This window comes from Podarcis erhardii (genome assembly GCF_964252035.2).
Source record: "Podarcis erhardii genome assembly, chromosome: 1".
In the NCBI taxonomy this organism is placed as follows: Eukaryota; Metazoa; Chordata; class Lepidosauria; order Squamata; family Lacertidae; genus Podarcis; species Podarcis erhardii.
This window is the reverse complement of record NC_138497.1, coordinates 3,833,931-3,861,078: the sequence shown is the minus strand read 5'-3', so window position 1 is coordinate 3,861,078 and position 27,148 is coordinate 3,833,931. Positions and strand designations below refer to the sequence as shown.

General features: G+C 46.6%; 1 protein-coding gene across 1 annotated transcript in view; it reads left to right on the top strand.

Moving 5' to 3' along the window:
* NIN (ninein) overlaps positions 1-23,934 on the top strand; it is a 125,591-nt gene extending 101,657 nt beyond the window's left edge. Inside the window, exons 22-29 of the mRNA XM_081877073.1 lie at positions 1,238-1,339; positions 2,875-3,038; positions 5,036-5,246; positions 6,119-6,268; positions 8,011-8,112; positions 13,120-13,314; positions 21,998-22,111; positions 23,003-23,934. Coding sequence (XP_081733199.1) covers positions 1,238-1,339; positions 2,875-3,038; positions 5,036-5,246; positions 6,119-6,268; positions 8,011-8,112; positions 13,120-13,314; positions 21,998-22,111; positions 23,003-23,212 — 1,248 coding nt within the window. The 3' untranslated portion in view covers positions 23,213-23,934. The remainder of the gene's footprint in view (positions 1-1,237; positions 1,340-2,874; positions 3,039-5,035; positions 5,247-6,118; positions 6,269-8,010; positions 8,113-13,119; positions 13,315-21,997; positions 22,112-23,002) is intronic.
* Positions 23,935-27,148: the final 3,214 nt, after the last annotated feature.

Here is a 27,148-nt window from a genome sequence, read left to right as displayed (position 1 = left end):
CCAATAATAATAATAATAATAATAATAATAATAATAATTTTATTATTTATACCCCACCCATCTGGCTGGGTTTCCCCAGCCACTCTGGGCGGCTTCCAAAAAAACATTAAAATACTATAATACCTATCACACAAAGACATTTAAAAGGTTATAGGATGTTAATCAGCCCAAGACCTGGTTGAAGAGAAACGTTTTTTGTCCGGTGCCTAAAAGTGTATAATGAAGGCACAAGCTGAACATTCCTGCAAAGAGCATTCCGCAAACAGGGAGCCACTGCAGAAAAGGCCCTGTTCTCGTGTTGCACCTTCCGGACCTCTCTTGGAGAGGACACACGAAGAAGGGCCTCAGGTGATGAGCGCAGGGTCTTCTGGAGAGAGGCAATCCTTGAAGTATTGTGGTCCTTATGATCTGTTTAAGGCTTGTGGGATGACACCTGTCTCACTTCCTTCTGATTCCGCTTCCAAAGCCATGCCTTATACCCCATTTCCAGCTGGCGACCAAGCTTCCGTATGTGTTACACATACTGCACATCGTCTTCCCCTGCCGACTCATTTTGTTTTGTTTTCAAGCTACCAGTTTGCAGCTGCATTGCATCCATATCATAACAGTAAGACCAATTGCAGTCTAACAGTTGTCAACAGGTTTACCACACCTATCAGCCAATTCTCACCCCCCTTCTGAGTAATACCCCTCCCCACCCTCTCACTATATAGAAGGGTCTGGTGACTTCTGTTTCAGTGTATCTGAGGAAGTGTGCATGCACACAAAAGCTCATACCAATAACTACCTTAGTTGGTTTCTAAGGGGCTACTGGAAGGAATTTTTTTACAGTGGACACTCGGGTTGCGAACGTGATCCGCGCAGGATGCACATTCGCAACCCGCAACGTTTGCAACCCGCAGCGGCGCGTCTGCGCATGCACAGGTTGCAATTTGGTGCTTCTGCGCATGCGCAAAGTGAAATTTAGCACTGCTGCACATGTGCGACCGCCAAAACCCGGAAGTAACCCATTCCGGTACTTCCAGGTTTCACCGTTCCCAGTGTTTTTTAAAGTCTCTATTGTCCTTATCTCTCAGTTTTTCAATGAGCTTTCCCATTTCAGCGTAGTCCATCCGTTTTTCTTGCCATTCTTCTTTAGTTGAACATTTTATACGCGTGTCTTTGTGCGCAATGTATATGTAAACGAGTCATGGGCAGGCTAGGACCATCCTAACTTTTCCTGCTGCTTTCCTCCCAGTCCTCGGCACTGGAGATGGAGCTGTCTCAGCTCAGGGCTCAGGCCCTTGCTCTGGAGCAAGAGAACTACTTTCTCAAGGAGGAGCTGGAAAAGGGAAAGCAGGTAAGCCTTCTCAAGGGTGCGGGAGGGGCAATGGCAGGTGAGGGCATAAACAATAGCTATACACAAACGGAAGTTCCCAGCAAGCTGTGCTGGAGTGTAAAGAGGCATGTGACACACAACAGTCTCATGCCTGTACTTAAGATGGAACGGAATATCCTAGCAGCGTCATGAGAAGCTGCACAAATAGTTCGTTACCCAGGTAGGAATGTTGAATAAAAGCCAAGACCCAGAAATATACAGGTGAAACTCGGAAAATTAGAATATCGTGGAAAAGTTCATTTATTTCAGTAATTCAACTTAAACGGTGAAACTAATATATGAGATAGACTCATGACATGCAAAGTGAGATATGCCAAGCCTTGATTTGTTATCATTGTGATGATTATGGTGAAAACCCCAAATTAACAATCTCAGAAAATTAGAAATCAGCAAAACAAGGACTGCAAATAGAGCAATATATTCTAATTTTCTGAGTTTCACCTGTAAAACAAAGGGCCCAGCAGGAACCCTAGTTTGTTTTCTGTGGGACAGTGACCACAGAGCGAGTCCGAGTGTAGCTAATTTGCACTTCCTGAAACAGGTGGACTGAAACGCCTGAGGAACGGCTAAGGGAGCTGGGCATGTTTAGCCTGGAGAAGAGGAGGTTAATATGATAGCCATGTTCCAATATATAAAAGGATGTCACATAGAGGAGGGAGAAAGGTTGTTTTCTGCTGCTCCAGAGAAGCGGACACGGAGCAATGGTTCCAAACTACAAGAAAGAAGATTCCACCTAAACATTAGGAAGAACTTCCTGACAGTAAGAGCTGTTTGACAGTGGAATTTGCTGCCAAGGAGTGTGGTGGAGTCTCCTTCTTTGGAGGTCTTTAAGCAGAGGCTTGACAACCATATGTCAGGAGTGCTCTGATGGTGTTTCCTGCTTGGCAGGGGGTTGGACTCGATGGCCCTTGTGGTCTCTTCCAACTCTATGATTCTATGAAACACACCCATCTTTCAAAATTTGCACTTTTCCAAACTTTGCAGTGCTGCCGAGTAATGTGTACAAAGATGGATATTCCAGGGTGAAGTGGACATAAGATTACATCTATGAGCGACCACAAAATGCAAAAAAATGTGTTTTATTAGGGGAAATTGCCTTGCCAAAATGTGTGTATTGCTCCAACTTGCGTTAAAAAAGTATGTATTGGAAATTCACACTAAAATGTTGTTGAATTTTCGTGAAATTTCTTTTTAATGCAATCTGACGCTGAATTGTAGAAGACTAAATTTTAAGCTTGGAAAAATGAGAGACACCAAAACTGACATATTTGCCTGGCTCTAAGGGCAATACTATAAATCTAAGTGATGCAAATCCACCAAGGGATGCCCATGGGTATACAAACCACCCCTGTGCGTTAGGAATATTTACAAGTATTTTTTTTAATGTATAGATTCCCTTGCTGACCATCCTCGTGGTCTGCCATGGCAGCCCAGCCTGGGGAGGGCACAGACAAGAACCAGGTGCCCCCAGGTTGAAACATATCTGCTTTCCACAGATTCCCAGATGCCCGGACCTCTCTGACCTCCAGAATGAGATTTCCGGTGTCCTTGTGAAAAACGAGAAGCTTTTGAAAGAGAAGGAAGCGCTCAGCGAGGAGCTGAACAGATGTGCGCAGAAGGTGAGAATTTACAGCAATGCTACATCAAGAGGCAGTGTTGTGTAGTGGTTAGAGTGCTGGGTTGGGGCCTAGGAGACCAGGGTTCAAATCCCCGCAAAGCTCTGTGGGTGAGACCTCGGACCAGCTGCTCACTCTCAGCCTCACCTACCAGACAGGCTCGTTGCAGCGGAAACTCTGGAGAGGTGCTGCCAGTCAGTGTAGAGATGACTGGCTGGGCCAGTGGCCCAGCTCAGCACAAGACAGCTCTTTATGCTTCCCGTGTGCTCTCTTTATATTCTCATCATCTCATCATCAAAGCTTTTATTGGCATCACATACAAACATCCATAGTAAATCAGTACAGAATTACCACCTCCCCAATGTCACAGAATATTTGTCAAATGAAAAGAGGGGAAAAGTCTAACGTTACATTGTAGCCTTATTGGAGTTCACCGATTGGGTCTGCGTTGCTCCCGGACAGGAGGAAGGAAGTTAAATGACACCGAGGTTGGCTCAAAGAAAGAGTTTATTCTGCTCTCCAGATAGCAGAAGGCGCTTGCGTGGTCAGTCCACAGCAAGTCCCAAGAAATGAGAAATTTCATGCAGTATATATATCCTCCAGGCACCCTCTCCCTCCTCCCCCAGGAATCCAACCACGTCAGCCTATGTACGCAGGTTGACATCACATATGTTTCTGCTCTGGTATTCTTAACCATAAAGGGGTATTCCTTCCTATACTTCTGACCATAAAAGGATTTTCCTGTTCCCAGACTGGGTCTGTGCGTTTTTGTGGTCAGGACGTAAGATAAGGCACAGTGTCTTCTCTGTTCTACTGGTACAGTCAAGGCCATACTTGCCGTCACAAACTGATAAAGGAGAGAGCTCCGAGCACCGCTTTATACAGCTGGGTTTTGGCTCACGACCTCAAGTTAAAGCATTTTAGCTAAGGAAAAATAGGGATTTTGGTGCAGTTTCAAACTGCCTGCACAGTCAGTTTTGGGGTTTGGGAAACCCATTCCTTCAACATCTCTAGGTCTCCAGGGAGATCAGACATCTGCAATGTGTTTCTGCGACAAAAAAAACCAAATGAAGATATTTAGCCACTAATTTGGTGAGCTCCTGATCATTCCCCAGTAATAGAAAATGTATGGCTTCCAACTCTGGTTTCCATTTGGGGATGCAGAGTTGATCTGGAAACTGCTGGCGGAGATCAGTTTACATTTAAGAACCACATGAGTAAGAGTTTCCAGCAGGTGGTCAAAGAGGATTAGAAAAATTCACGGAGGAGAAGGCTGCCTGGCTGTTGACTCGGGTCCTGTTTATGGGATTCCCAGAAGAGGCAGCTGGTTGGCCATTGTGAGAACGCACAAGCAGAATAATAATAATAATAATTTATTTATACCCAGCCCATCTGGCTGGGCTTCCCCAGCCACTCTGGGCGGCTTCCAACCAAATATTAAAATACAGTAATACATCAACTACAACTAATCCAGAATGTGGCAGCTAGACTGGTGACTGGGAGCGGCCACCGAGACCACATAACACCGGTCTTGAAAGACCTACATTGGCTCCCAGTACGTTTCCAAACACAATTCAAAGTGTTGGTGCTGACCTTGAAAGCCCTAAACGGCCTCGGCCCACTATACCTGAAGGAGCATCTCCACCCCCATCGTTCTGCCCGGACACTGAGATCCAGCGCTGAGGGCCTTCTGGCGGTTCCCTCATTGCGAGAAGCAAAGCAGGCAGAGGGCCTTCTCGGTGGTGGCACCCGCCCTGTGGAACACCCTCCCATCAGATGTCAAAGAGATAAACAACTACCTGACATTCAGAAGACTGTTCAGGGAAGTTTTTAACGTGTGACATCTTAGCGTATTTTTGGTCATTGTGGAAGCCACCCAGAGTGGCTGGGGAAACCCAGCCAGATGGGCGGGGTACAAATAATTTATTATTATTATTGTTGTTGTTGTTGTTGTTGTTGTCCCTGGCTACAAGAATGAGCCAGTGCGGAACCCGGGCCCTGCCAGCCCTTCTCTCCCTAGCCGTGTGCCGCAGGCGCTCTGACCCTTTGCCATGTGTGCTCTTTGCCGTCAGAATCGGGCCCTTGAAGCAGCCGTGCATTCGGCGGGGCTGCAGAGCCAGCAGAAGCAGCTGTGCTGGGACGAAGTGGGTCTCCTGGCCAAGCAGGACCAGCAGCAATTGAGGCTGGACAACGAGCGGCTCCAGCAAGAGCTCCAGAACGCCAGCTCGGATCTCGCTCGTTCCAGAGAGAAGGTAAATGGGGAATTCCTTCCAGGTGTGCATGTCGTGCCCCTCCGTCCTCGTATCTAGCTGGTAAATATCTTGCTCGTGGAGGAATAGAGAACCTTTCTCAGATCTTGTGGGAAACTTTCTGGGGCCGCATGCCAGAGGTGCGCAGGGCCGGAGGCAGAACCTTGATTGGAACCACATGCTGGGGAAACCCGGTGCATAAAGAGCCTTTAAGCTCTCCTGCCTTGCTTGCATTTAACTTGTGGAATTTCAACCAACTGACCTTTGACCTTTGTACGGGTTGGAATTGTGTGTGTTAAATGTAAGATGCAATTGTTGTGGGTTGAGATTGTGTGTGTTAAACGTAAGATGCGGTTGTTGTGGGTTGAAATTGTGGGTTGAAATTGTGTGTGTTAAATGTAAGATCCAATTGTTGTGTGTTGAAATTGTATGTGTTAAATGTAAGATGTGATTGTTGTGGGTTGAAATTTTGTGTGTTAAATGTAAAATGCGGTTGTTGTGGGTTGAAATTGTGGGTTGAAATTGTGGGTTAAAATTGTGTGTGTTAAATGTAAGATCCAATTGTTGTGTGTTGAAATTGTATGTGTTAAATGTAAGATGCGGTTGTTGTGAGTTGAAATTGTGGGTTGAAATTGTGTGTGTTAAATGTAGATGCGATTGTTGTGGGTTGAAATTGTGTGTGTTAAATGTAAGATGCAGTTGTGCTATGCATGTGGACACTCCCCATAAAGTCGGCTCATGAAAGCTGGCCATCAGACCAGCCTCCAATGCCTTCCTGGTGGGTTTGTCTCTCTCTCACACACACACACACAGACACACACACTTCTCCCAACATCCTTATAAACAGAATGTGAATTGGCCTCTTCTCTTGCCAGATCCGTCAGCTGGAATCCACCCTCCTGACCCAGAAGCACCTAAAACACCAAAGCCATTTAGGGATCGTGAACGCCATTGAGCAGGAGAAAGCGAGTCTGAAGAGGGAATGCGAGAGGCTTCAGAAGGAGCTGGCCTCAGCCAACTGGAAGGTCAGTTCCAGGCAGTTCTAATAATAATAATAATTTTATTATTTGTACCCCAGCCCCTCTGAGCAGCTTGCAACATATACAAAAAGTTCTGGGGTGGCGAATAAACCCTTACATTGTTCCCAAGGAACACTCAATTAGTCCGGTCTTCAAATGTATTATCTTGTTCTTTTTTTTCTTCAAAATCTGTGCATGCTAAAGCAAGTTTGTACTCTGCTGCTTATGTTAAGACAGGCCTGTGGCATTTGGGCCACCTGGGTGACTTCAAAGAAAATAAGCACTCAAGCACACGCCCCGTCAAAAACCTATGCATCTCTCTTCCAGTTTCCAATAGTTTTCTAGGCTGGTTACCTGGGGCCGGTCCTTGCTCACCACAGGCAACTAGTTGCTGTTTACAGATTTGTAGGTAGATTTGCCTGGGATAAGGCCATTAACCAGGGTGGTTGAATGCCACCTGGATGTTCTGCAGGTCTTCGTAGACCACGTATGTCCAAAGTCCATTTCAGGGGCCTAATCAGGCCCACCAGTCAGTTGAATCCAGCCCCTGTGGCAGTCAACAACTTGGGTCGGCCCTCATGCATGTTCACTTCATCAAATCTGGCCCTCTTTGAAAAAAGTTTGGGCACCCCTGTGTCGACATGCAGAGGGCCGGGAGGCCAGCTGGCTAGCCCCGGCTGGGCCGTCTCCTTCCAGCCGCCCCACTGCGAAGACCCATCGCCTCTGCTCCAACATAAATCAGTGACTCCAAAAACTAGTTGCGCCTTATGGTCTGGTGCGTCTTATAGAGTGAAAATTTTTATGAACACTGTTTTTATTGTGTTATGTGAGCTGGTCTTTGACCATAATAAATTACCTACCTATCAATCGGAAGCTGGGCCTTGGTTTGCGAACGGTTCTCGGAATCGAACGGACTCACGGAACAGATTCTGTTTGAGAACCAAGGTACGACTGTACCTCACCCCCGCCTCCATCAGATCCGTGCAGAGGATCCACAGTGCAGCAACCAGTTTGCTTCAATAACCTCTCCACTAATAATAATAATAAATTACTTGGCTGCTCCATCCACCCAGGTAGGGCACTCCACACAAAATCAAAACAACTATAAAAACACTAATTAAAACAATACAGTATAATACAGCAAGGAAGATTAGATGACTTTCAAAGTCCAGGTTTCCCATTCAGGGCCGAGATCGCTCTGGAGAAGAAGCTGTTCTTGAGACGGCTCGTTCTTGTCTTCATCGTCCTGTATCTCCGTCCCGACAGCAGGAACTCGAAGAGACAGTGCCCAGGATGCGATGGATCTTTTACTATGTCCAGTGCCTTCCTCTGGCACCTTGTGGCATAAATCTGCTCTAAGGTGGAGAGTGGGCAGCCAGCAATGCTCTCTGCTGCCTTCACAACTCTGCACAACCCCATCCTGTCCTGGGTAGTACAGCTTCCGTACCACACACATAAGCCATAAGTGAGCACGCTCTCAATGGCACAGCGATAGAAGGCAAGCAGCAGTTTCTGCGGAAGATGGTTTTTCCTTAGGATTCTCAAAAAGTACAGTCTCTGCCGCGCTTGCTGCACTAGAGCCCATGTTGGCTCTTATGGCTGTCTGGATGCAGGGAAATATCCTCCTGTAGGCACTTTGGCTATTTTGACGTAAACTGGTGCTTGGCCACAGCAAAACTAGCTAACCGAACGAAATAATCCCGCTCTGTCCTCATCTTTCCTAAAACGAGCCTTAAATCCCCCGACAGATCAGCCAGATGAGTTCCCTCGAGCGCGAGCTGGAAGCCGTCAATCTGGAAAACGAAGGACTACGGAAGAAGCAGGTCAAACGGGACGAACAGGTGATGGAGGTCTGTTTCAGTAGATGGTGCGTTTCTGATGTCACTCCACAGAAAAGAAATGAACTGGGAATCGTTTTGCTTGAGGGTTTAGGCCAGGGGTTTGTTTATTTATTTATTTGAGCTTGCAGATCTAAGGGGACTCCAGGGCTGTGTGAGATGACGGTCCTTATGAGATGGATCGTCCCACAACAGAATACATACGGCTAAAGAAGAGGCCTTTGGCTGAGTTTTCCAAAGAGGAATTAATGCACCAGCTTCACATAGACAGAATCAGGGAGGACAGATCTGTCCACAGCTACCAGTGATGACAAATATCTACATTTATTATTACAGTGGTACCTCGGTTGACAAACTTAATCCTCTCTGGAAGTCCATTCTTAAACCGAAACCGTTCTTAAACCGAGGCGTGCTTTCCCTAATGAGGCCTTCTGCCGCCAGTGCCCTTCCACCGTTCGGATTCCATTCTTAGACAAAGGTAAAGTTCGCTAACCGGAACACTACTTCTGGTTTTGCGTAGTTCGTAAACCGAATAGTTCGTAAACAGGGCTGTTCTTAAACTGAGGTACCACTGTATTGTAATAACCTGCTGTTTTATAAGAGTATATATTTAAGGAAGATGAATAAATGAGCAAATTAAGTTAACTTGGATATGCAGAAGATATTCAAAACAAATTTAAGGAGCCGCAGAAAAAGAGGAAAGGAAGTAAAGTTTTGAAATGTTAAAATGATTGTAAAATTAGTGAAATGTATAAAAAAAATGTAAAAAGATAAAAGATAAATATCTACATGGGACGTCCGTGTAAAAAAGCAGTTTTTGAACTTAATCCGTTCCGGAAGACCATTCAACTTCCAAAAAGTTCGAAAACCAAGGACAAATGGGCTGACCGCAAAGTCAATGGGGGAAAATGAAAAACGCAGCTCAGAAGATCATTCGGCTTCCGAAAATCGTTCAGAAATGGAAGCATTCACTTCTGGGTGGTCAGCATTTGGATTCCGAATTGTTCAGCTTCCGAAGCGTTTGACAACCGAGGTTCCACTGTATATTGGATGCTTCAGCCAAGCAATGAACTAAGGCCAGGGCAGAACTTGAAAGGAGGAAGGAAAATCTGAACACTTCCTGATTTATGGCACCAATGCCCAGCAAAAGAAGGGGGTCTTCCTAAGACTCTGGTGAGATGGGTTCTGCCAGGGCTTCACCAAAGTCTCTCTGAAGGAAAGACTCGATTTGAGGGCTGTGAGAGCACTTTGAAGAGGCAAAAGAAACTGGATGGGTTTAAAAGAACATAGGACAAATTCAGGGAGGATAAGGCTATCAATGGTTAATAATAATAATAATAATAATAATAATAATAATAATAATAATAATAATTTTATTATTTATATGCCACCCATCTGACTAGATTGTCCAAGCCGCTCCAGGTGGCTTCCAACAAAATATTAAAACACATAAAACTGCAAACATTAAAAAACTCCGCATACAGGGCTGCCTTTGGGTGTCTTCTAAAAGAAGTCAGATAGATGTTTATTTCCTTGACATCGGAGGGGAGGGCGTTCCACAGGGAGGGCGCCATCACCAAGAAGGCCCTGTGCCTGGTTCTCTGTGGCTTCATTTCTCAAAGTGGGGGAGCCGCCAGAAGGCCCCCAAAGCTGGATTTCCATGTCTGGGCTGGGCGATGGGGCTGGAGAAGCTCCTTCAGATGCTAGTCTTGATGACTACACTCCACCCCAACGTCAAGGCAAAATGCATCTGAATTCCAGTTCCTGGAAACGGCAGGATCTGGCTACTGGGCAAGCAGGATTCCACCACTAGGTGGTCCACTGGCCTGATCCTGCTCTTCTTACTTGAGCTGGTTGCCTTTATCTGGGGGAGATGGCAGAACAAGGAAGACACTGTGAAGTTTTGAAGAAGCTGGATTCTGAGCACAGCATTATGTGTAGAGCACAGCCAGCGTGTTGAGCGGCGGCAGGGAGACCTAATTTGTGGTTGCTGTTGCACTAGTGCTTCCACCGTGACCAGCTATCGACTCGAATATCCTTTATTAGGCATAGCAAGCCACACATTATCAAACAGACACCGTATACAAATGGTGCAAAATACGAGCTCAACGTAACAAGGTCCTCCCTGGCCCTGAATGGTGTAACTGTGCCCCTGAAGGACCAGGTGCACAGCCTGGGAGTCATTTTGGACTCTCAGCTGTCCGTGGAGGCGCAGATTAATTCTGTGTCCAGGGCAGCTGTCTACCAGCTCCATCTGGTACACAGGATGAGACCCTCCCTGCCCGCGGACTGTCTGGCCAGAGTGGTGCATGCTCTAGTTATCTCTCGCTTGGACTACTGCAATGCCCTCTACGTGGGGCTACCTTTGAAGGTGACCCAGAAACTACAACTAATCCAGAATGCGGCAACTAGACTGGTGACTGGGAGCGGCCACCGAGACCACATAACACCGGTCTTGAAAGACCTACATTGGCTCCCAGTACGTTTCCAAGCACAATTCAAAGTGTTGGTGTTGACCTTTAAAGCCCTAAATGGCCTCGGTCCAGTATACCTGAAGGAGCATTTCCACCTCCATCGTTTTGCCCGGATGCTGAGGTCCAGCACCAAGGGCCTTCTGGCGGTTCCCTCATTGCGAGAAGCAAAGCTACAGGGAGCCAGGCCGAGGGCCTTCTCGGTGGTGGCACCTGCCCTGTGGAACGCCCTCCAATCAGATGTCAAAGAGATAAACAACTACCAGACATTCAGAAGACATCTTAAGGCAGCCCTGTTCAGGGAAGTTTTTAATGTGTGACATCTTAGTTTACTTTTGGTCTTTGTGAAAGCCGCCCAGAGTGGCTGGGGAAACCCAGCTAGATGGGCAGGGTACAAATAAATTATTATTATTATTATTATTATTATTATTATTATTATTATTATTAGGTTTCAGAACTTTAACTCCAGAGAAATTCAATTTGCATCAATAATACAATACAACACTACCACATCACCCATCAATTAAGAACCACTAGAATCATAGAATCATAGAGTTAGAAGAGACCACAAGGGCCATCGAGTCCAACCCCCTGCCAAGCAGGAAACACCATCAGAGCACTCCTAAATCTCTTTATAATGGCCCAGCCTTTCTACACGGACAGCACTCAAAAATTCAGCCACTATTAAAGTAATTTGATCATTCCTGTCCCAGAGCAGGTCCTGAACCGTTGGTAGTGCAGAATTGAGCCTGTTGAGTTGTGAGGCCTCTAATAATTGTCTTCTGGCATAAATGCCAAAATCGCAAGAAAAGAAAATATGCTGCAAAGTATCAGGTTCCTGTTTACTACATTTGCAGAGATGCTCTTGTGAACAGCTATCATGGGAGTTGTAGTTTATCAGGGCTCTCCCATTCCTGACCTGTATGTGATTCTGTTGTGGGCCGTGGACCTGAAAATGATGCTCCATTTGTGTCTCTTCTCCCACCTCAGCTCTTCTGATTTCTGTGCATTATTCCTTGTCCTTTGGTTCGTCTTTTTTTTTCCCCCTGTGCAAGCTTCTCCCTTGACTCCTTCTTACCTCGGAAGTCCCATAACCTTCTCTTCCCCCTTGTGCTTCTCCCCACTCCTGGCTAACCTGTGCCCAGACCTCGGTGGCTGGAGCTAGCAGAGAGGAGCACAGTGCTCTGCCTGACGTAGCTGGCGAAGGTAGAGGAAACCTTTTCCCACTGCCATAAGCCCATATGCATGGAGAGAGAGGGGGGGGGAGAGAGAGAATATGAGTGTGTGTGAGAGAGAAAGCTCTTCAGCGTCCATGCCTTTAATGCCCCTCCATTTACCATATTTTTCGCTCTATAAGCCGCACCAGACCATAAGACGCACCTAGTTTTTGGAGGAGGAAAACAAGAAAAAAAATATTCTGAATCTCAGAAGCCGGAACAGCAAGAAGGATCGCTGCGCAGCGAAAGCAGTGATCCCTCTTGCTGTTCTGGCTTCTAGGATAGCTGCGCAGCCTGCATTCGCTCCATAAGACGCACACACATTTCCCCTTACTTTTTAGGAGGGGGAAAGTGTGTCTTATAGAGCGAAAAATACGGTATTTCTTTAAAGAATTAATATGAAAGACGATTGGCCTGCCTCTTGTGTGAAAGAGCCGCTCTTCATTTTAATGGGCAAAAAGGGGAAATGGAAAGATATTGGCTATCAGTGTTGATTCTTGTAGGCTCAGAAAGAAAAAGGTTAAGCCTTAGCTTTTAAGTTTGATCTTACAAGGAATACGGGTAAGCTCTCTTAAACTCGAAACCAGTTTTTTGGGGGCGGTGGGAATGAAGAGTGGCTCTGAGATCCCATTTTCTGTTCTTTCATCCTTGGAAATGCCATTTGTGACAATTGCCATTGGTCTTGTTTTTTGCATGCCTTTCTTGGAATGAGCACGTTGACGTTTGCATGTCTGGATTTTCTGAGGTCTCTGGGAAATGCAGTTCCCAGGGGTTTCTGGGCTTCCACATAGAATGCCAGTGAATGTGTGCTTTCTAACGTTGCTGCAATTGAGAAATGCTTTGTGTTTTTAAGTGCAGCATAATTGCACGTCAAAGTTCAAGCACGTCAAAAGCACGTCAAAGTTCAAGTAGATAAATAGGTACCGCTCCGGTGGGAAGGTAAACGGCGTTTCCGTGCGCTGCTCTGGTTCACCAGAAGCGGCTTAGTCATGCTGGCCACATGACCTGGAAGCTGTACGCCGGCTCCCTCGGCCAATAAAGCAAGATGAGCGCCGCAAGCCCAAAGTCATGGGCGACTGGACCTAATGGTCAGGGGTCCCTTTACCTTTTTAAGGTAGTCTCTATGGGAGTATATTGTATTTATTTATGGGGTATCAGAGTTTCTGGGGGCTAACCAGGCTGGGATAGCAGGCTTGCTGGTTTCTGAATGTCTGATTGTAGATTTTCGATTTCGTTGTTCCGTATGGGACAATGACAATAAAGATTATCGTATCGTGTCCTAGCGAGGCGTCCTTTAACCCCCTCCCTCCTGCCCCTTTCCTCTCACGCAGCAGCTGCTACACTCGAGCTCCAGCGTGATGCTTAGCCCGTCGCAGCATCCTCGCGACCTCCAGCAGCAAGGCTGCCCTGTGGTCCCCTGGGAAGAGTACCAGCAGCTCCAGCACCAGTTCCTGCAGGAGGAGAGGAGATGCCAGCGCCTGCAGGAGGAGCTCGAAAACCGTCCCTTGGAGACGAACATGCCCCAGGTATGTCCTCCATGCACACACGCTTTCTCTTCCCCCTTCGTGGTCCTGGGGCATAGAGAGTCTTCACCTACAGTAGGCGCCTCTCCATTTCTCCTCTTCTCATCACGGTGACCCTTTTCTCTGTTTATGCCAGTTGCAAACCCCACCCCAGTCTTCCCTAAAATGCTCCGTAGATACTATCCTTCTCTTTGTTGCACCAAAGCATGACTCTCCTGCATTACTGTGATCAGTGTTTTGTTCGTTTGTTCAATTGCAATATCTGTAGCCGGCTCTTCATTGCCCAAAAGGCACCGCAGAGTCCCGGGCAATCTGCAGGATTTGTTATTTCTGCAAAGTACTTCTTCACGCAGCGCATGGACTGTGGAACTCTCTCCCACATGAGGCAATGGGGGCCACCCACTTGGATGGCTTTAAAAGAGGCCTCCACATGTGGTGGGAATGCCCCAAAATCCAACTATTCTGGACAACCACCATACGAGAAATATGCAAAATAACCAAGCAAGTTTTAGAAGTTACCCTAGAATTGGCCCTACTAAACATCTTCCAAGACAGTAATGCCCACTTACATCACAAAGAACTCATAACCCACCTACTTTCAGCAGCCAGAAACATCATAGCCAGACACTGGAGAGACCTGTCAGGAGTAAGCATGGATCAATGGTACCAAAAAGTATGGGAAACTAGAAAATTAATCAATAAACTGAAACTGACATAGGGACAAATAGAAGAAGACGCCTTCACCCTGTTATGGCTCCCCTTTATCACATACACAGCCCAACAATACAGATAGGTAGCCGTGTTGGTCTGCCATAGTCAAAACAAAACAAATTCCTTCCAGTAGCACCTTCCTTCCAGTAGCACCTTAAAGACCAACTAAGTCAGTTCTTGGTATGAGCTTTCGTGTGCATGCACACTTCTTCAGATACACAATAGTTCTGGTTACAGGCCATGTCGGTTTGCCGTAGTCGAAACAAAATAAAAATAGAAAAAGTATGCATGCACACGAAAGCTCATACCAATAACAAACTTAGTTGCTCTCTATGGTGCTACTGGAAGGAATTTTTTTATTTTGTTTCGACAGCCCAACAAGACGACAACAAGAATCCACCAACAGCAGACAAATCAATATGGCTAACCTGATCCAAAACACTCACCCCCCCCCCCACACACAAAAACAAAGTTCACCACAGCCAATCACAAACGAACAACCACACACATTGGCCAACCCCAATCTCTCGCCACCAAAGGAACACAAGCGGATAGCGACCCTGACACAAAACCCCACACATACATTAAGTAAAATAGAAACATTGCCCCCCGACTCCACCCCCACCCCAACCCACCATGACCCCCTCCACCTCTTCCCCCCTTTTCTTCCTAATGTAACGCTCATGTCTCAACCAATAGAAAAAATGCAACTTGGAAAAAGAGACATTGCACATACTTTTGTAAATCAAGAAATCTTTAATAAAAAATAGGATGGGACATTCATGGAGGAAGAGAGGACTAGTTGGTAGAGCATGAGACTCTTGATCTCAGGGTCATGGGTCTGAGTCTCGTGTTGGACAAAAGATTCCCGCATTGCAGGGGGTTGGACTACAACTCCCATCATCCCTGACCACTGGTCCTGTTAGCTAGGGATGATGGGAATTGTAATCCCAAACATCTGGAGGGCCGGAGTTTGCCTATGCCTGGACTAGATGACCCTCGTGGTCCCTTCGTGTGCTGGGCCCAGGGGTAACCTGAGCGACGCAGTCCAGGTCCAGTCTCGAATCCAAGGAGCCAGTCTGACAGGGCCAAGGTAGGACACGAGGCAGGCAGATTATGATGCGCAAAAGCGAGACTTTGCTTGAGAAGGGACGTCGGGGGGAGAGTTGGAGCCCACAACAAGAGCACACAAGCCCGAGGCAGAGGCTCAGTGACCAAACTGGTCTAATGTGTGAATTGGGCATAAGAACCTGTAAATCTAAAGAGGGAAGATTCTACCACATGTGGTGGAAATGTGAAGAAGTTAAAAAAAATTGGGAATCCATATACAATGAACTGAAAAAAATACTTAAATACACCTTTGTTAAAAAGCCCGAAGCCTTCCTTCTGGGAATGATCGGAGACGAGATTAAGAAAGAAGATCATATAATGTTTCAATACGCAACTGTAGCTGCCAGGATTCTGTTAGCACAAAATTGGAAAACCCCAAATATCCCGACCGTTAAAGATTGGCAAATTAAATTATTTGAATATATGGATTTGGCAAAAATGACGCAGAACATCAGACAGCAAAAAGGTACAAAGCTTATTGACGATTGGACCAAATTCATAACATATATGGAAACAAATTCTAGAGATGTAAAAATCACAGTAGGTTTAATATGACCCTTGCGATGTGCAGATGATATAAAATGAAAAACTGCAGAATGGATTTAATATTTACATAACCCAAAACCGAAATGGAGGGAAGTCAACCGTTATTTGTTGCTAATTAATGTTTGTCTTCTGGTTTGTTCATGTGTTTTGTTTTGGTTGATGTTTTCTTTTTTCTTTGGTGTGTGTTGTTTATTTTTGTTTTTTGTGATTTGGTTATAGAAAATGAATCAAAAGATGTAAAAAAAAAAAAAAAAAGAACCTGCAAGCTCTCCAGAAGCATCGCGTAGCTGGCAGGTGTTGCGTGGCGAGTCCCCCCCCCCCCGCCCCGTGGAAATAATGACACATGACACAATTATTAAGGTTAATGGGCTAAAAAAGGCCACAACTTTTATTGGTTACAGGTGATGAGTGGTATTGGCTTAGGCATTGGTCCTAACCGACTATATCCGACTCCAGCTCGTCCGCTGAAAGTCCGGGAAGGGTTAACCACCAGTAGGGGGAGTCCTGTTGATACACATCAACTAGGAACTCCCCCGGGGTTACCGATAGGGGGCGTGGCTTATGCCCCCACCTCCCTAGGCTTCAGACAGAGCCACACACCCCCGGAATCCTTTACCGGACTACCCTTCAATATGTGGGGCAGGTGATGGCGTTACCTCCCCTCTTCCAATTACCGAACTATACCAACGCCTAACCGCCAATACCCAGAAAGTTGTGACGTTTTGCTACGAGGTAGGCGAAAACCAAGTGGCTGGTGCCAATTTGCCAAGTGGGAAAATTCCTACCAGGCCCCTCAATGGCGACCAACCAAGGTCCATAGCAAGGTCAATCAATCAAACCTTTATTGCATTAGCATACAGCCATAGCAGGATAAAACAAAAAAAATGCTAAAGACAAGCAACCAAACAAAATTCAAAGCGATATTACTGGGGTTATGACATTTAAATTACCCTAAGACAATAATGTATAGATTTAGTTGCCGGCGCCGGGAATCTAGAATGTGGATGTATATAAAGCATATAATGGCCCCAAAATAGGCTCGGCACAATAGGTTAAAAGGTAATGAAAGAAGTAAGACAGGTCCAGGTCTAGGACACACTACCCAGTCAGAGTCGCCCTGAGTTTCAAGGCCTGCACTATAAAGATTGCCACCCCACGTGAAACTTGGGGATTTGCGTCCACTAGAAGCAATTTCAAACAGTCTTCCTTAGATGTGATGGTGGACGGGATCAAGAGGAGGAGCTTAGTTCTTATTAGCTCATAAATAGGGCAGTAGAAAAAGAAATGTATGAAGTCCTCTACTTCATTCATTGTGCATGGACATAGACGCTGAGTAATAGGGGTCTTAGAGTAAATCCCCTGCAGGAAGGCCGTGGGTATAGAATGGAAACGGGCCATGGTAAACGCTCTTCTCAAATTGGGCTCCGTCAGGTCTATCAAGTAGTTGGCAAGTGATCTTACCACTTTCACTTTAGGGAGCCACATGGAGAGGCGAGCTGTGGTGGACTGTGCCCGGTCCATGGCCTCGTCTCTTGGTCCAGGCCCGGATTTTATGTTGACCCCAAGCTGACAGCGTGTCCAGATCTGGGAGGGAGTAACGTGCAGTAATAGTCTCCATGGCCTTGGACCATTTATTGCATAGCAAGGTCAAAGAACGGAAACCTTAAAGGGCGGGAGGGTGGGAAACCGGAACAGCTGATAAGCAGCAAAGAGGGAGATGCTTTAAATAGGGCAGGCCACGCCCCCAGAGTCAGCCGATTGGTGACGCGGCCGGGAATCCCCCCAACCCCGTGGGGCTGGGCTGTGAAACCCGCAACCCCACCTCCTCTGAAGTGCGGAAGTGGCTTTGCGTGGCGAGTTCCCCCAAGTGGAAATAACAACACAGGTGTCGCCCTGCTTGCCCTTTCGCCACAGCTGAGACTAATCCTTAACCGAATGTTCTTTGCGATTCCCCTGCATGTTAAGCTTGCTGTTCCCCAGGAGCTGGGCTTGCTCTTCCGTAAATGTTGGGCTTGCTGTCCTTTCCTCTTTATTCCCCAGCACTCGCTGATGTGTCTGTCTCGCTGTGATGGCTTAAGCGGCGCTGTTTGTCTGCATTACTAACTGTGACGTGCTGTTTTGCAAAAGGCTGTGTGTGAAGCGTGTCCTCCTTGCCTTCTCTCCCTAGGCCTTGCTTCCGGAGCAGAGATCGGTTCACGCAGATACGTACAGACGGATCGGTCACCTCTGACTGCCCTTGGCTGCTAAATCCACCTCATCCCTTACTCACACATACTGGCATAAGCGGAGAAACCCAGGGATCAAATTGCTTTTTCTTTTTCTTTTTGCTTTGTTTTTTTTAAAAAAAACAACAAGTTACTTTAATTTAAAACCTCTCCAGTATTATGTTTTCTTCCCCCTTATTTATTTTTCCTCATAATCTATTTTTTTGTTTCTTTTTCTGCGTGGGGAGAAAAAAGAGAATCACACATTGTTGTCTATTTTTTTTCTTAAATTTCTTATGAATCATTTGTGTTTTTTTTTTAATTTATTTATGTTATTTAAAAATTGCTTATCCAGGGGAGTTTGGAAAGAGAAAGGTTATTTTTTTGCCCTCAAATTTTATGCTGTAACTATTTTTTGAACGAAAAGGTACAAATTTTTTATATATTGGATTTGAAGGAGAAAATTTGGGTTATTTATACAAAGTTTTCTACAAGATGTATCAATACTTTTTAAGCGGGGAAAGAGCTACACTTTTTTATTTTAATTGGACAAATAAAATACACATTTTAAATATGTGTGTGTCGTCTTCTCTTACTAAACCATGGGGGGGGGGGGACCTCCAGGCCAGGGGCTCAATCTGGCCCTCCAGTGTAGCTGTCAACTTTTCCCTTTTCTCGCGAGGAATCCTATTCGGAATAAGGGGATTTCCCTTTAAAAAAGGGAAAAGTTGACAGCTACGCCCTCCAGGCCCTTGGAATTCTTCTCAGGCCTCCATTTCCAAAATATAAGATAAAAAACAAATAAAATAAAACTTACCGTACATGGAGCAACAGTGTTTTGTGTTGTGTAGGCTGCTCCCTAAAACGTCACTGGTTTGCTCCTTTCTATATACAGTGGTACCTTGGTTCTCAAACTTACTCCGTTCCGGAAGTCTGTTCCAAAACCAAAGCGTTCCAAAACCAAGGTACGCTTTCGCATAGAAAGTAATGCACAACGGATTAATCCGTTACAGACTTTTAAAAGCAACCCCTAAAACAGCAATTTAACATGAATTTTACTATCTTACCGGTAATTGTATTTTTGTGCAAATGGCTTTAGATACCTGTTAGCTCCTTTGTTGGCCAACAATTACTTTGATAAAATACATATTTTGTTATGTGCAAATGGCATTAGATACCTATTAGGTCCTTTGCTGGCCAACAAAGGAAGAATGGCAAGCTAGGCTTATGGGCTATGCAGAACTGGCTAAACTGACAGAGAGGAAACATGAGAGAGACAACACTGATTTCATAAAAGAGTGGGAACCATTTATAAACTATATAAAAAGACAGTACAGTCATACTTCGAGTTGAATGTGCTTCAGGTTAAGGGCTTTTGGGTTGTGCTCTGTGGCAACCTGGAAGTAACGAGTGCGTTACTTCCAGGTTTCACCTCTCGCGCATGCGCAGATGCTCAAAATGACATCATGCGCAGAAGCGGCAAAACGCAACCCGCGCAGACATGCCATCGAGTCTTACATTCCATTCAGAATGCGAATGGGGCTCCAGAACAGATCCCATTCGCATCCCGAGGTACCACTGTATAAAGATTTTGACTTATTGGCAGATTTTGACTAAACTTTCACAACTGTGTAAGAGGCAAAATCAGCAGGGTACAGAATTTGTTTAATGAATCAGTATGGAAATACGGGGGAAGCCAAAGAGGGAGGAGGGGAGAAATATGGATATATAAATTATTTAATTAAGATTTATGGAAAATTTGTTGTTATAATTTGAAAACTCAATAAAAATTTTATAAAAATAAATATACATATATACCTATTAGGTCCATAAATGACCATATAGCATATATTCAACACAAAAACGGGGACAATTTGTTGTTGACAAAGGACAGCTGGACATAGAAAGGGCCCCATTACCTTCAGTAGCTGAGGGCCGCATCAAACCTAAATCCGGCCCTGCTCACATGGACAGACGAAGTTCAGATATCTGTGACCTATGAGGAAACGGATCTTGGGGTCGTGCTGGGGGATAACTCAATGGAAGCATCAGCACCATCTGCTTCAGCTATGAAAGGCAAATCCCACACCTGGGATTGTAGAAGCATAGAAGTGGGGAGTTGGAAGGGGACCCGGCGGTCATCTAGCCCAACCCCACGCGATGCAGGAATCTCAACCGAAGCAACTGCCTTTATTGTAGCACCTTCTTGCTGGAAGCGCTGTGGCTCAGTGGTAAGAACATCTGCTTTGCGTGCAGAAGGTCCCAGGATCAATCCCTGGCAGGAACTGGAAACTCCCAGTTTCTGGAACCCTGGAGAGTCGCTGCCGGTCAGTGTAGGGAGTACTGAGTTAGATGGAGCAGTGCGCTGGCTCTGTATAAAGGCAGCTTCCTCTGTTCTTATGGTGCAACCACATCTGGAATACCGCATGCGGTTCTGATCACCTCAAAAAGGACATTATAGCTTTGGGGAAAGTACGGGAGAGAGCAGCTGAAATCATAGAATTGGAAGACGGACCCCCAAATGTCATCGAGTCCAACCCTCAGCAGTGCAGGAATCACAGTTAAAGAATCCTTTGACAAGCGGCCATCCAACCTCTGGTTAGAAGCCTCCCATAAAGGGTGATGGGACACCGACAACAGCATGATAGAGGTTAATAATAATAATAATAATAATAATAATAATAATAATTTTTATTTATACCCCACCCTCCACAGCCAGAGCCAGAGCCATGTTAAGGGCTGCTAACAGCAATAAAATCACAGTAAAAACATAATGCGGGGGAACCGATTTAAAATACGGGTTAAAATACAATTTAAAATGCAGCCTTATTTTAAAAGTAGCCGATAGATCAAGACCATAAGGGGAGGGAAACATAAGGGTCAGACTGAGTCCAAACCAAAGGCCAGGCGGAACAGCTCTGTCTTGCAGGCCCTGCGGAAAGATGTCAAGCCCTGCAAGGCCCTAGTCTCTTGGGACAGAGCGTTCCACCAAGTCGGGGCCAGTACTGAAAAGGCCCTGGCCCTAGTTGAGACTTGGGACCTCCAAAGTGTTGTCATTTGTGGACCTTAAGGTCCTCCGCGGGGCATACCAGGAGAGGCGGTCCTGTAGCTACGTGGGTCCTAGGCCGCATAGGGCTTTAAAGGTCAAAACCAGCACCTTAAACCTGATCATGTACTCCACCAGGAGCCAGTGCAGCTGGTATAGCACCGGGTGAATGTGATCCTGAGGCGAGGACCCTGTAAGGAGCCTCGCTGTGGCATTCTGCACTTGCTGGAGTTTCTGGGTCAGCTTCAAGAGCAGCCCCGTGTAGAGCGAATTACAATAATCAAGCCTGGAGGTGACCGTCGCATGGATCGCTGTGGCCAGAATTATGCATGGTGGTGGTGTTGTTTAGTCGTTTAGTCGTGTTTGGCTCTTCGTGACCCCCTGGACCAGAGCACGCCAGGCACTTCTGTCTTCCACTGCCTCCCGCAGTTTGGTCAAACTCATGTTTGTAGCTTCGAGAACACTGTCCCACCATCTCGTCCTCTGTCGTCCCCTTCTCCTTGCGCCCTCCATCTTTCCCAACATCAGGGTCTTTTCCAGGGAGTCTTCTCTTCTCATGAGGTGGCCAAAGTCTTGGAGCCTCAGCTTCACGATCTGTCCTTCCAGTGAGCACTCAGGGCTGATTTCCTTCAGAAGGGAGAGGTTTGATCTTCTTGCAGTCCATGGGACTCTCAAGAGTCTCCTGCAGCACCAGAATTCGAATTCACCTGGAGCAGGAACCGGCAAGCCACTCCAGTATCCCTGCCAAGAAAACTCCCTGGACAAAGACAACAGGCATATGAAAATACTTACTGTAACTAAATCACCAGTCGCATTGCAAGAGCTCAGTTTTGCCCCCCCCCCATGCCTGTCCGCCCCCTAAATTCTGGTTACACCTATGGAATGGGGTTTTAACTTGGGTGGGTGGTGTTTATTTGGGGTGTGTGTTTTAAATTGCTCTTTTCCTTGTTATTTGTTTTGCAACACAAGAAATTTTTTAATAAAAACTAATTTTGAAAAAAGACCAGTTAATTGCCCTGCAGCCTAGCAGGACTGAGTCTTCATAATGCACCCTCATGTTCCATTTTAGGGTGGACAAGAGCATCTGCTCAAAACCATGGAAAAGCGCATGATGGATGTTGAACAGCAGCTGAGGCTGGTGAAGAGGCTGCTCCAAGACAAAGTCAATCAGCTGAAAGAACAGGTAAGCCTTTGCCCTCGATCTGGAGCAGCTAACCTGTGGTTGCAGGATTCTAATTCCCATCATCCCTGACCACTGGTCATGCTGGCTTCTGGGGCTGATGGGAGTTGGAGTCCAGCAACAACTGGAACGCAAATGGTTCCCACCCCTGTTTCAGTCATCGAGCGATGGTTCCTCAACAGCTCAGGGAATCACCAATATGTGGTATAAATATCAGCTGCAAATAACCAGTATGCTTAGTTCTAGTTAATGCATGAAGGGGTTAAGACCACAGAGTAAGCCATCCTCCCAGGCTTTGCTAGGTCACCCGCCACCCCTCACTTTGGGAGAAAATTTTGGCAAAACTGGGTGAGTTGTCTGGGCTGATTGATCTAAGGCCAGGCCATGTGGCTTTACCAAATCGTCTTTGTGTTTCTATACAAATAATTTAGAAACATTTATCAATTTTGAAACTAAGTTTTGCTGATTGTGTTGTCTTGCTGCTCTATGGAAAAGCATATGAATCTGACCTTTGAAGAGTTAGTAAGTAAAGCATTTTTAACTTACCAAACAGGTGGTCTCCTTCAATGCTAAGGGAAGAAAGGGGAACTTTGGAAAGAAACTTAGGAGGGGAGATTATAAAGTCTAACAAATTATATTTGCACACTTTTCTTTGCTTGCCTCTCATCAAGAGAGTATTTGTCCCCAACCTGGATCTAGAAATGTGAGGAATTTCCCTTTTCTTCTTTTAAGCCAATTACAACCAAACATTTAAAAAGCACACAACATGACTATTTCGGGTTGAGTTGGGATGAGCAAGTGGGGTTGTGGGGTCAGGGCAGAGCGTTATGGAACACAGATCTTGTTTTTGCACCCTTGGGGAGCAAGCCCACATTTGCTGCCTGTGTTTTCCAGCTTGCCAAGAACACGAAAGCCGACGAGATGGTGAAGGACCTCTTTGTGGAGAACGCCCAGCTCCTGAAGGCCCTGGAGATGACCGAGCGGAGGCAGAAGACCGTGGAGAAGAAGAACTACTTGCTGGAAGAAAAGATTGCCAACCTTGGCAGGATCGTCAAGAACCTGACCTCGCCCACCTTGGGCTCCGCAGCTCAGCTGGGGTCTTAGCAAAGCCATACTCGCCTGTCTCTGCACAGCTGGGGACGCACTTTACTTAAAGCTGCCTTTTCAATGCTGCCTTTTTAACATTAGTGACAACAGCTGCCCTTTGGGCTGTTCCTTCTCTGCCCCAAAGAAACCCTGATTCTGTTCTCAGGTGCACATTATCCCCACATGCATTGTGGCGCAATGTTGCTCTGCCAGCCCTAGAAGGTGGCCAGATCGAGGTTTAACTTCTCATCAGGGGGTTCAGGAAAACCCAGAGCTCTTAGAGCATCTCGTTTCCTGGTCTGATGGGGCAGCGGAGGTGAGAAAACAGATGGGACGCTGCCAGAGCAGAGAGGACCAGCTGAGGACAAGGGAGATTTCAACCTCAGGCTCTTGGGGATTGAGGGAAGGTCTGGGGCTGGATCTCTTCAGAGAATCTCAGGGCCAGGATCCAGACGTGGACCTCAGGGTGCCCCGTAGCCCACAAGCATCACTGCCCACAGGGCCACATTGCTCAGAAAGGTGAACCAAGCCTGGAGAACGTTCGATCAAGGGTGGGGAGCCACAGGCCTGGGAACCAATTGCACCCCATCCTTGCCTCTCTAGATACCCCTCTGGCCACAGCCCCTCTCCAGCCCTGCTTCACACACCGGTGGTCTGATTCAGTATAAGGCTGTGAGGTGCCTGTGTGCACCTCAGAGCAAGAGAGAGAGAATATATCTGACTTTAATGTGCCTGGAATGTACCTACAGTTGTTGTTGTTGTTGTTGTTGTTTAGTCATTTAGTCGTGTCCGCCTCTTCATGACCCCCTGGACCAGAGCATGCCAAGCACTCCTGTCTTCCACTACCTCCCGCAGTTTGTTCAAACTCATGCTGGTACCTTCGAGAACACTGTCCCACCATCTCGTCCTCTGTTGTCCCCTTCTCCTTGTGCCCTCCATCTTTCCCAACATCAGGGTCTTTTCCAGGGAGTCTTCTCTTCTCATGAGGTGGCCAAAGTCTTGGAGCCTCAGCTTCAGGATCTGTCCCTCCAGTGAGCACTCAGGGCTGATTTCCTTCAGAATGGAGAGGTTGGATCTTCTTGCAGTCCATGGGACTCTCCAGAGTCTCCTCCGGCACCAGAATTCAAAAGCATCAATTCTTCGGCGACCAGCCTTCTTGATGGTCCGGCTCTCACTTCCACACATCACGACTGGGAGTACCTACTGGCTCCATCCAATGCTCTACTCGCTTTTTTGCCTCTGAGAACCCTGCCCAAATTGCCCTGCAACCTTTGGGTTGAAAAAGCTTCCCCACTCTTGCCTTTTGGGATTAAGGGGAGCCTACAGGTGGATCCACCTCCCCAACCCCAAAGTCAGCGTGGCAGACAGAGGAGAAGCACATCTTGGGGTTGTGGGGTGGTTGTGTGGGCGAGGGGAGATGGTTGCCCACCACAAACGGAAGCCGAGGAGAAGTCCTAAGGCCCTCCTTTCTGCAGGTGGCCCCCACAGAATTCTGCAAACTGTTCGGACGGGGGGAATAATTGATTTTCAGGTCGGAAGGGGCATCGTTGGGTGTTCAAAGGCACTTGGTGCATGCAGCCGGTTCCTGCCTCAACCTCAAGAATCTCAGGGAGCCATAGTCTGTATATGGCAGTATCATATCAAATGGCCACTCATGAACAGTAGTAGCTCCCGCTTCACAAATAAAGGCTTTATTGAGCCTGTCTGGTTTTTAAGGCATATCTGGCCATTTTTATTCATCTGCCCCAAAGTGAATTGCAATCCCTGCATTTCAGGGGATTGGACTAAATGATTTTCAAGGGTCCCTTCCAACTCTTCGATTCTGTGAATACCAAAATTCTCAATAACCCAAATTCCATGCACATATTCAGATGAACAGCTGTGAATGCTGTCTCAGGATAGGTGCTTCAGTTAATGTGGTCTGAGTGTTTTAAATGTGTGGTGCGCACCCTGGAGGGCACATTCTCAGCCTTGCTTTCAGTTCCTGACATTTTCCATGGGTGTCTTCTGCAACATGCCAGTGACGCAATAATAGTGCTTTCGTAGTGGATTAACATTGGACCACCCACCCTCCCTCCTGTGTTATTATTTTGCAGTGTTCCCCCAGTGATTTATTGCTGTCTGGGGCAGTGGCGTAGCATGGGGGGGTGCAGGGGGGCGGCCGCACAGGGCGCAACATCTGGGGGTTAGGGTTAGGGGGCACAAATCCACGGGTTAGGGGGCACAAATCCACGGGTTAGGGGTGCAAATTACTTGCCTTGCCCCGGGTGCTGACAACCCACACTACGCCACTGGTCTGCGGGGGGGCACTCTGAAAAGTTACAGGACTGGAGGTAAATAAGTATGTCTACCTCCAAAACTTATGCAGGCACAAACAATATTGAAAGCAGGGTTGTGTATAACCGCCCCACTATGGCATCATAAGGGCAAATAAAAATTATGCCTGCATTCTGGGTAGTTGCTGAGAGTCACGGCTGATCATTGCAGGCCAGGTTAAACAGTTCCATGATGCAGTCAGGAACCATCAGTCCTGTGGGTTTTCTGGGAAATTTTCCATGCAAATTAGGGGTCAGTTGCATCCGAAAGTTTTCAGATGACCTAAGTGATCTCACTCAGCCAGTTCATTTCACGCATTTTATTTTACGAACAAAACGGACCACTTTGTAAAACGCCAAGTTTGCCCGATACCTTTTTGCAGCTGGCGCCTAGTTGTCGTTACTGCCAAAGGTATGGCAATTTTCCGTGGGAAAACGGAGCTCTAAGAGAAGCCTTTCCACCCTCGGGTTGCAAAGAGTCGTTGGCCACCCTGCCGTGGACCTGCAGCTTAGAGACAATGAAACTTGAACATGCCTTAACTCCTGCATTTAGCTGTGGCCTCACCTCTGCCGTGTCAACGCCAGAGGGGGATGCTCAGGGAACAGCACACGGATCCTATAGCCATGTAGCTTTGCGTGAGTCCTTTCTTCTGACTTTACGGGAACACCAAACCCTCTACTGAGTTGCTGCTAGGGAGACCCATTGCCAGCCAGCCAGAGCAGGGAGCCCTCTGGCCCATGTCCAAGGCTTGTTAGTCTATTACCGCACAAGGCAGCTCCACATATTCCTTCTATACCCTAGAGCAGTGTTTCCCAACCTTGTGCCTCCAGCTGTTTTTGGACTACAATTCCCATCATCCCTTGCAACTGGTCTTGCTAGTCAGGGATGATGGGAGTTGTAGTTCAAAAACAGCTGGAGGCACAAGGTTGGGAAACACTGCCCTAGAGGATGTGAGTGCTGAAACCCACCAGTTGCCTTAACACAGAGACCAGGCACCAGCTGAGATTCCTACATTGCAGAGGGTTGGATGAGCTGATTCTTGGGGTCCCTCCACAGTTCTATTATTCCTCTTCCTGCAATTGAGCTGGGGCATTCCCCTAACCTGTTTAGAGGGGCAAGCCCCACACACTCCTTGGGGATGCCAGTTTTAGGGGAATCAAGCCATTCACCATCTATGGTTCTTTATTCCCAGGACGTGATTGAAACTCTAGGGGCCTGAGAAACAGCCTCGGGGTGAAAAAATGCTCCATAGAGGCTCAGCAAAGTCCTAGCCTGAGTCTCTTTTGAAAGCACTGCAAACCTAGTTTTCGTTCACATGGACTCTCTTCGGTAGGGTTACCTCTGTGTATTTGGCCTTGCTATGTCCGCTGGGACTAATTTTAATGGTAACTCTCATGCATTTTTGTTGCCTTGTCATCCCATCCTGAGCCCTTTGGGCAGGCAATAAACAGAAATCAATAAAATAAAATGAGGCAAGTGTTGTCATTTTTTGAAAGTGCAGATTCTTTCCGTTTTCAGTCACGGCTGCGTTTCGTTCCATAAAAGTTTGCAAGACATGTAAAACACCTTGAGGCTTTAACAAACGAACAAAAAAAGTTCAAAATAAGAAAAACGGAAACCATTTTGCAAAGAAGTGTT